This window comes from Sinocyclocheilus grahami, unplaced genomic scaffold (assembly GCF_001515645.1).
Source record: "Sinocyclocheilus grahami isolate Dianchi unplaced genomic scaffold, SAMN03320097.WGS_v1.1 scaffold32.1, whole genome shotgun sequence".
NCBI classification, from domain to species: domain Eukaryota; kingdom Metazoa; phylum Chordata; class Actinopteri; order Cypriniformes; family Cyprinidae; genus Sinocyclocheilus; species Sinocyclocheilus grahami.
In genome coordinates this window covers 63,687-74,019 of record NW_015505211.1, presented here as the reverse complement: position 1 = coordinate 74,019, position 10,333 = coordinate 63,687, and the positions used below count along the sequence as shown (strand labels likewise).

The following is a 10,333-nucleotide window of genomic DNA, read 5'->3' as shown; positions in this document are numbered from 1 at the left end:
CTCACTCACACACACACACTCTCTCTCTCTCTCTCTCTCACACACACACACACACACACACACACGGCTCTTACGTGAGATCTTGGTGGTGAACTGTGTGATGGTGGGGGGTCCGTATCCTTTGACGGTGCTGGCTCTGATGGTGAAGGAGTACGTGGATCCGGGATACAGAGCCGTGAAGACGTGAGACGTCTCGTTACTGAGCTTCAGCACCTTCCCGCTCTGATTGGACAGATTAAACTCAGGGTCGAAGGAGCTGACGGCCTTATAGAAGATCTGCAGACACACAAACACTCAATTATTTATGACATAAATATTAGTATTCTCATTTGTAGAGTCAAAAAATTATATAAATATTATTGTATTTTATTTTACAGTACAGTCATTTGCTACAGTAATATATTGCGTCTTTATTTTAATAAAAGTTAAAACAATAATACAAAATAATATAAATAAAATAATAATTAACATAAATATTAGTATTGTAACTTGTAGTGTAAAATAAAAGTATAATATAATGTACTTTTATAATAATATATTAATATAATGTAATTTTACAGTATTTAATAGTAAACAGTTAAAACATTAATTACAATAATAATAATTTAACGCAGTATAATAAAATGTAATATAGCAGGATAATTTATATTACAATAATATATTAATATAATTAATATTTATTTTATAGTATAGTTGCAATTTACAACAGTAATACATTTTTGTCTTCGTTTTTCAAAGAGTTAAAATATAATAATTAAAATATATATTAATAATTAATATAAATATTAGTATTGTAACAAAATTCTTATATACATATATAAATTATATAAAATAAAATTCTTATATACATAATACAATTGTAATTTACACAAAAAAAAAATTCAATTTGCATTTTTATAATTAGTTCAAATAATAAGTTTATTATTATTATTATTCTTCAACTTGATTGGGCTCCGAAAACACAAGAGTGAATTTAATGTGGACTTACACAAAATAATACATTTAATTCCTTATTAAAGAGTTCATTTTAAAGTCCAGCCACGAAGTCAAAATAAAACATTAACTAAAAAAAGAAAGAAACATTTGATCTATGTACTTGCACGTCATGTGACCACTAGCAGACATCAGAGAAGCGCGAACATAAGAATGTTTCATGAAATGATTTAAATATTAACTTAAAATCCCAGGCGGGCTTGAAGTAAATATTTAAAGTCTAAGGCGTTGGGCTGACAAAAAGGTTTGTGAATCCCTGATGTAAAGAAATCAAGTGCTTGTCTCGAGCTTCAGAATGCAATAACAATCAGAGCGGATCGTGCAGAATAACGAGGAAGCGTTTCTGTGTATGATCTTTTATTATGATGGAGGAGCCTCACTTTTGTTCTCCTTCACTCTCTTCTGCTCGAGCGGGAGGCGAGACGAGAGCGAGACGCCCCGCGCTTCTAATATAGCTTGATGAGAAGTAGCTGAGGGGCTTGATTTGAATAAATCATTCAGCTGCTAATGTGCGGCGCGGCTAATGCAACTCTATTCAGAGTCCAATTTAAGGCCACAAAGAGAGCGGCGATGGGACTCATCAGCTGTGAAATATCAAGTGGCTCTTTGCTATTAGTCTAAGACAGGTAGATGGATCAACACAGGAAAACGACCCCGGAATATCAAATATTCCTGATAAATAACAATGCACAAACAATCCAGCAAGCAGGAACTGTGCGGCACGAATGCACAGGAAAATACTGCACTTAGTAAACATCCAGTTCAAGCTGTAAAAGTCCTCAGAATTCACATGTGTGTTTGTTCAGTCAGTATTTTGGCTAATTTGATGATTTCAGCTGCTAACAGGTGTTGAACGTATTTACCGTGTTTACAGGAAAAGTGTGCTGTTTCTATGCGGTACCAAATGGAATTGCAAAATAAAGTCTATATTTGCAAGCATGTTTCAAACACTCAGCAACATTGGTCGGGCAAACAGATAGCTTGGTCAAAGCAGGGGTTTCCAAACAATGCAAAAAAATGCTTTTTTTTGTCTTGTTTCCAGCCAAGATATCAAGAAGGATTCAAAAGTTTGAAAAAGTCAAAATTGTCTTGTTTTCAGGAAGAAAAAAAAACGAGTCAAAATTAAGTTTTTCCTCACTAGCTAAATAATTTAAAACAGAAAACAAGATTATTTTGCTTGTTTAAAAAAATATATAAGAAAAGCATTTTTTGCAGTGAACTGGGGTGCAGTTTAGAGAGAAACAGGGTTAAGAAAAAAATAAACTAAAATAGTACTCTAAATAAATAAATATGATATTTAAAAAAATGAATAAATAAATTATAAATGATACTAAAATATTAAAATGAATAAACAGTCATTAAATAAATATATTAAAATAAACTAAAATAAAAAAAAAAAATTGTATTAAAGGAAAAGGAAAGGATGTGACGTGTGTATTAAAAGAAATAAATAATAATAAAAAGTACATTAAAATAATTTGATAAGTAAGCAATACAAATTATATTTAAATAAATAAATACCCCTAAAAATAGAGTAAAAAGAAAAAAACCCTACTGTAACTTCTACTTATTTTTATAAACTATTTATAAACTGAATATTTATAAATTGGTATAGTATATAATAGTATACCTATTTAAATTAGTCTAAATTGGGTTTTTATCCAAGATATTATAGAACTAACATCAGGGTTATAATAGTTAACTAAAACTAAAAACATAAAAAATTGAATTGAAATAAAATAATATAAATAATAAATCTAATAAAAATTACAAAAACACACAATAAAATGACAAAAACATTAATAAAATGGAAAATGAAAATTCTAAAAATAAAAACTAATTTAAAATGAAACATTTTTATTTCAGGTAATTGCAAAAGTAAAACTAAAAATGTATAGAAATGATATAGATATATTAAAAACAAATAAATAAAGAAATATATAAAAAAAACAGCAAATTGTGAAACCTTCAATAAAATTTAAAATGAAAATGGAAACTCTATAATCTAAATAATCTATCAATAAAATCTATAATAGCACCTCAATGATGCTAAAATAACAGTGATTGACATGAGGATGATCATTATTGGGGGTCCATGTCACACAAAAGACTGAGAACCCCTGGGTTTAAATCAGTTCTCCAAAATCCAGCAGGTTTCTCTTCAACTGATGCAGAACCTGACACGAGACCGGAGTCAAATACAAACACACATGTGTGCAATTCATGAAGGCAATGGAGGCCTGACCCCGGATCAGCACATTTATCATCATCACATCATTACTGTGTTTCAGAGCAAAGCACTTAACCCAGAATGCACTGGGGCGACTCGCTGTCGGTGCAATTACTGCACAAACCCAAGCCCATCCGTGTGACGGAAAACACACCTGCATCGCTTCAACCCTGCAGAAACTAAATGCCACGGCGGAGCGACTCTAATGAGGCAGAACGCTTTTGTTTGGTCCTTTGCGAACGGCACCGATCGCAGCCCTGACACTTCCTTAACGGCGAGCGCGATGACAGAATGTAATTTCAGAACGTGAACCTGACAGCTTAATTGGTCGCATTTCCACAAATGAAGTTCTGCAACAATGAGTCTTTTGAGCGGCGCTTTGTTCCGAGTTTCCAGTCGCAGAATGAGTCACGCGCTTCTGAAATCATCACAAAACTCAGCACACAATGGAACAGCCAAGACATACCGTGCTTCAATAATAGACGGACTGAGACGGCGCTCGCAACACATTTCTCCTCACTTTGAGTCTTTGAGGGTCTTGCATTATGCAGCTGCAAGTTTAGTCACTTGCTCACCAATGGATTCTGAATGGGTGTCGTCAGAATGAGTCCAAACAGCTGATTAAAAACATCACAATAATCCACAGCACTCCAGTCCTTCAGTGAACATCTGGAGAAAAGCTGAAACAAATCCATCAAGATGTTTTTTAACTAAAATATGAGTCCATAATCCATAATAACGCTTCCTCCAGTGAAAAAGTGCATCTGCTGTTGTCTCTCGCATCAACATCCAGCCACATATGTGTTTAGAGCTGTTTAAACGCTGCTTGATCTGTGCAGATTTCTCTCCTGATTCACACCAGAACACGTCTTCACTGGAGGAAGAGCTATCCAGTTAACAAGGAGCGTTTTGAGAACGTTCTGGCAATGTTCGCTCAACGTTATAAACAGACTTTCTTCCAGTAACATTAACAGAATGAAAGTGATCTGGTTTATAATAATGTTCTCAAAACGTTATTCATACATCATTCGTGGAACTTCCGTTTCAGATGAACGCTCATCTAACGTTTTTTAAATGTTGCTGCTTGTTTCAGAACATTCAAAAGTAACATTCCCATAATGTTTGCAAAATGATACAATGGAATGTTTCCTTAATGTTCGCATAACCAAGAAAAAAAAAACATTCTTCAAAGGTTGTCAAATGCTAAACACTACATTCTTAGAACATTTTTGTTGGATGGAATTATGGACTCGTGTTTTAGTTAAAAGTGTCTTAAAACTGGATTAGTTTCAGCTTTTGTCTTCTCCAGATGTTCACTGATGGACTGGAGTGCTGTGGATTGCTTGTGGATTATTGTGATGTTTTTTATCAGCTGTTTGGACTCTCATTCTGACGGCACCCATTCACTGCAGAGCATCCACTGCTGAGACACTGATGCAGTGCTACATTTCTACAAACCTGATGAAGAAACAAACTCATCCTGATCTCGGATGGTCTGAGGGTGAGCACTTTTTCATTTCTGGGTGAACTATTCCTTTAATAACACACAGACTAGAGCTTTAGCGCTGGCAACCCATTTCACTTCCATAACACAATGTATTTCCTAGTTATTCAACAAGCTGTTTCAAATTTAAGAGCAAGGTACTCAATTCAGATGATTATGTACAGTAGATATTGTTTTCAATAGATTAACAGCACTATCAGAGCCGGAATCTGAATCAGTGTTTTTTCCCGTAAAGGAAACATGTTTCCTCCTGCCACATTCCTGCTGCGTGAGCTTGCTGTGAGTCCAGCGCTGCGGTATGTGCTTCTGTTTGTTATTCCAGTGCCATACATCCCAGTCTTTTACTGCCACAGAAACAATGAGAATCCCCTCGGCAGGAACAGCTCAGCGTTTGCTCTTCCACACATCAGATGAGGCTTCATGCGGTTTATACTAGCTCGTATGAACACAACCTCAGATACTTCTCCATTCTGAGAAATAGTCATCATCCAGTAAGAGTTAAGAGCTAGAAAAAGTGATTATAGAGAGAGCGCATCCAGTTGACAAAAAATATAAATATAATTAAAGGTATAGTTCATCCAAAAATGACAATATTGTCATCATTTACTCATGTCTAAGTTTCTTTTTTATGTTGAACACAAAGAATTCGAAGAATTTTGAAGAACCGAACAGTTGTTTGTCCTCATTGACTTCCATAGTAGGGAAAGAAATACTATGGAAGTCAATGGGGACCGTCGACTGTTTGATTTCCAGCATTCTACCAAATATCTTATTTTATGTTCAACATAAGAAAGAAACTCATACATGATGACAAAAATTTCATTTTTGGGTGAACTATCCCTTTAAGTTACAAAAACGTTATTTCTGAATGTTCAAAACGTTTTTTTTGTTTTTTATCTCCAAATGTTTTAGAAATGTTTTTTCTTGGTTACATGAACATTTAGGGAACATTCCATTTTGTATCATTTTGCGAACATTACAGGAACATTACTTTTGAATATTCTCCGAACATTCCGAAACAAGTAGCAACATTTTAAAAATGTTACACGAATGTTACAGAATGTTCAGAGAACACTCAAAAGTAACGTTCCCATGGCGACGGCATGGAACGGAATGTTCCCTTTCACAAGAAAAAAAACTGTACTTCCATTAAGCACAGAAATAACTTAATGGAAACGTTCTTAGAACATATTTTTGTAAGTGGGGTGTGAGATTACTGCGGTCTTTTTCTCTCCGTCTCGTGTCGTTCCTGCGGGAGGCTGTAATTGTTGCAGGGCTCTTTTTTAATGGAATCTCTCGGCTCTGCTGACCTGAACGCCGGTTAACTCCATCGGAAAGCGCCGCTGCTAACAGATCGTGTTAACATGCTCGCTCCTTCAGATCTAAAGGTTATTAGTTTAGATTTATTAGTCAATTAAGAGCGTGCAGAATGAAATACGGCGGCGTTCGGCTGAAGATGAATGCTGAAGGCTGAAGGAATCGGGACTCACTTCATACTGTTTGATTATGCCGTACGTCTGGAGCGGTTCTCTCCATCTGAGCGCGATCTTCTCCTCGTGCGTGCTTCCTTGGATGGACTGCTGCGGAACGGCGCCGGGAACTGGAAACACGAGAAAACACAAGAAATGAACAAAAGAGCGAGACACAGAACTGATCAGCGTCTGCTGATTGATTTGAAGAGACTCGGATGCGTTTTAAATCAATATTCTCTTGTATTCAATATGTAATGCTAAGCTGAACGGCCTCCAAGCATGAGAAGGATAATTCATCTATTCAGTCAAAGGAATATGGACACGACCCAAGGCCTGCTTGCTGTTCCTTGACCTCTGAGCATCTCTCCAGAGGTTCGAGCTTCAGCCTTGACAGCAGGCTTGTTCAAATGTTCCTCATCAAACACGCGTTTTAAACGGACGCTATTGTCTAGGAGAAATAACACACTTAACACTGAAACTTGACATGAAGAAGAACCCAAGCCATTCATGAATGCAAATGGAATTATGTTCAACACTAATGACCTTATTCATGATGAAAAAAAAAAGTGTTTTCACAGGGTTTTATTAAAAACAAATGTAAAAGACCAAGAACATTTTATAAATTAAACTAGAATCATGTCTGAGGCCATAACCAAATCAAAAAACATTTCTTTTATTATTTAAAAAAATAAATAAAACATTTTATAATAATGTTAAATTTTATCATACGGATATTTTGTGTTTGCAAGAAAATGTAGGAATCAAACTTGAATCATATATAATGCTACAGCAAGAAAATTCCAATAATTTTTTTAAATAAATGTCAGTGTTTATCATACAGACTCCTAATATTACATTAAGTTAAATGTGTTGTTAAGATTAAATTAATTTTGTTTTAGCAAGAAAATGTATAAATTAAACTTGAATTATGTCTGAGGCTGCAGCCAAATCATAAAAAAAAAATGTAAATAAATGTTTTTACTAAAAAGTTTTATAAAACTCTTAATATATTTTTGTAGTGGGGTGTGAGATTACTGCGGTCTTTTTTCCTCCGTCCTCGTGTCGTTCCTGCGGGAGGCTGTAATTGTTGCAGGGCTCTTTTTTAATGGAATCTCTCGGCTCTGCTGACCTGAACGCCGGTTAACTCCATCGGAAAGCGCCGCTGCTAACAGATCGTGTTAACATGCTCGCTCCTTCAGATCTAAAGGTTATTAGTTTAGATTTATTAGTCAATTAAGAGCGTGCAGAATGAAATACGGCGGCGTTCGGCTGAAGATGAATGCTGAAGGCTGAAGGAATCGGGACTCACTTCATACTGTTTGATTATGCCGTACGTCTGGAGCGGTTCTCTCCATCTGAGCGCGATCTTCTCCTCGTGCGTGCTTCCTTGGATGGACTGCTGCGGAACGGCGCCGGGAACTGGAAACACGAGAAAACACAAGAAATGAACAAAAGAGCGAGACACAGAACTGATCAGCGTCTGCTGATTGATTTGAAGAGACTCGGATGCGTTTTAAATCAATATTCTCTTGTATTCAATATGTAATGCTAAGCTGAACGGCCTCCAAGCATGAGAAGGATAATTCATCTATTCAGTCAAAGGAATATGGACACGACCCAAGGCCTGCTTGCTGTTCCTTGACCTCTGAGCATCTCTCCAGAGGTTCGAGCTTCAGCCTTGACAGCAGGCTTGTTCAAATGTTCCTCATCAAACACGCGTTTTAAACGGACGCTATTGTCTAGGAGAAATAACACACTTAACACTGAAACTTGACATGAAGAAGAACCCAAGCCATTCATGAATGCAAATGGAATTATGTTCAACACTAATGACCTTATTCATGATGAAAAAAAAAAGTGTTTTCACAGGGTTTTATTAAAAACAAATGTAAAAGACCAAGAACATTTTATAAATTAAACTAGAATCATGTCTGAGGCCATAACCAAATCAAAAAACATTTCTTTTATTATTTAAAAAAATAAATAAAACATTTTATAATAATGTTAAATTTTATCATACGGATATTTTGTGTTTGCAAGAAAATGTAGGAATCAAACTTGAATCATATATAATGCTACAGCAAGAAAATTCCAATAATTTTTTTAAATAAATGTCAGTGTTTATCATACAGACTCCTAATATTACATTAAGTTAAATGTGTTGTTAAGATTAAATTAATTTTGTTTTAGCAAGAAAATGTATAAATTAAACTTGAATTATGTCTGAGGCTGCAGCCAAATCATAAAAAAAAAATGTAAATAAATGTTTTTACTAAAAAGTTTTATAAAACTCTTAATATAACATTAATATGAATGTTTTGCTTTTGCAAGAAAATTCAGAAATTTGAAATCATAAAACATACCAATGATAATAATATTTTTTTTTAAATAAAATGTTTTGTCAATCATTGCACGCACACACATTTATATATTATATAATTTTTTTATCAAAAGTTTTTTTTTCAGTTTTATCAAAAACATCAATGTTTACCATACGGACTCTTAATGTAACCTTAAGATAAATGTTTTTGTTCTTAAAATTGTTTTTAAGGGAATTTAAAAATGAAACAAAAAAAACATGATAATACAGCTAAATCATAAAAATACCAATAAAATGCAGTTTTTTTTAAATAAAACATTTTATACAAAATGTCAATGTTTTTCATGTGGACTCTTAATATAACATTAAAATGAATGTTTTTGTCTGATGCTGCAGCCAAATCCTAAAAGCACCAATAAAATACCTTTTCCTTTTTTTTAATAGAATGTTTTCTGTGTAAATGACTCTGAATGCAGTATTAGGATGCATGCGATGACTGACCGTCCTCGTCGGTCAGCACGCGGAGCTCCTGGCTGTCTTTGACTCCCTCGCGGTTGCGCAGCAGCAGTTTAATGCTGACGTTGGTGTAGGGCTGCAGGCTGCGGATGGTGTGCTGCGGCGCGGCGTTCAGAGTATCGTAGCATGTCTCCTCGCGCGTCTCCTCTTTACCGTTAGCCGTGTAGCGGTACTGCACCGTCAGATTGTAGCTGTAGCAGCGCGTCACGTTGTATCCAAACGGCTCCCAGCGCACCGTCAACTGCTTGGATTTGATGTCGACGACCTGCAGCCGCCGAGGGCCGTGCATGGGATCTGAAACACAGGAGAACCACATGCACTGCGCTTAATAAAAGCCTAGAATACTTCAAATGCAAGAAAAACAACATTTTATCAGTTGCATTTTAAGTTTCATATAATTCTAAATGAGATCTCCATTGTTTTTGTACCAAAACATGTGACCGAAATTCTAAAATAAATGAAAAAAACTAAATATATTGTCCACAATCATCTTCAAGGGTCGTGCATGTGATCTGCACAACACAAGAGAAACGGTTGCATTGTAAACACATAAAAACCTACGATATAAAACACACTATTTTATCAACTGTATTTAGTGTAAATGTGTCTGCACCATCTCTACTAGTTATTATAGTTAACTAAAACAATAAATGTAAATAAACAATACATGTTAAATGAAATAAAATATAAAAAAATTTACCATTTTAGTTTCCGAGGCAACATTTCTCTTTTTTTTATTTTTATTTGATGCAATAAATTAAGCAAAAAAAAAATGAAATAAAAATTATATATAATACTAGTGTTCTAATAATTTTGGCCACCTCTGCATATTTATATATAACCAAAATTTTAACAGTATCTCAATGATACTAAAAACTAAAAAAAAACACAGGTCTATACAAGTAATTGTAAATAAAATTTTCATTTTTAATTAAATGTAATTAATCATATATTGATGTTCACTACTTTGATTCTTTGAGGGCTGAGCATGAGATCTGAAATACAGGGGGGGGGGGGGGGGGGGGGGTTTATGTGATCTGCACAACGCAAGAGAAATAGTTGCATTGTAAATACATAAAAAACACATGATGCACTAAATTAACAAGCAAAAAAACTGAAATAAAAATTATATATATGCACTGCGCTTAAAGGGTTAGTTCACCCCCGAGGCATCCTAGGTGTATATGACTTTCTTCTTTCAGACGAATCCAGTCGGAGTTATATTAAAAATGGTCTTTGATCTTTCAAGCTGTTTTATGGCACTCAGCGGGTGTTGCATGCTTCAGTCCAAAAGAAGT

At 34.8% G+C, this 10,333-nt stretch overlaps 1 protein-coding gene across 1 annotated transcript in view; it reads right to left on the bottom strand.

The window, feature by feature from the left end:
• Positions 1-10,333, bottom strand: part of LOC107578432 (receptor-type tyrosine-protein phosphatase mu-like) — a 97,833-nt gene that overhangs the window by 30,745 nt on the left and 56,755 nt on the right. The window contains exons 6-8 of the mRNA XM_016264389.1: positions 9,021-9,329; positions 7,509-7,618; positions 75-276 (exon numbers count right to left, since the gene is read on the bottom strand). Coding sequence (XP_016119875.1) covers positions 75-276; positions 7,509-7,618; positions 9,021-9,329 — 621 coding nt within the window. The remainder of the gene's footprint in view (positions 1-74; positions 277-7,508; positions 7,619-9,020; positions 9,330-10,333) is intronic.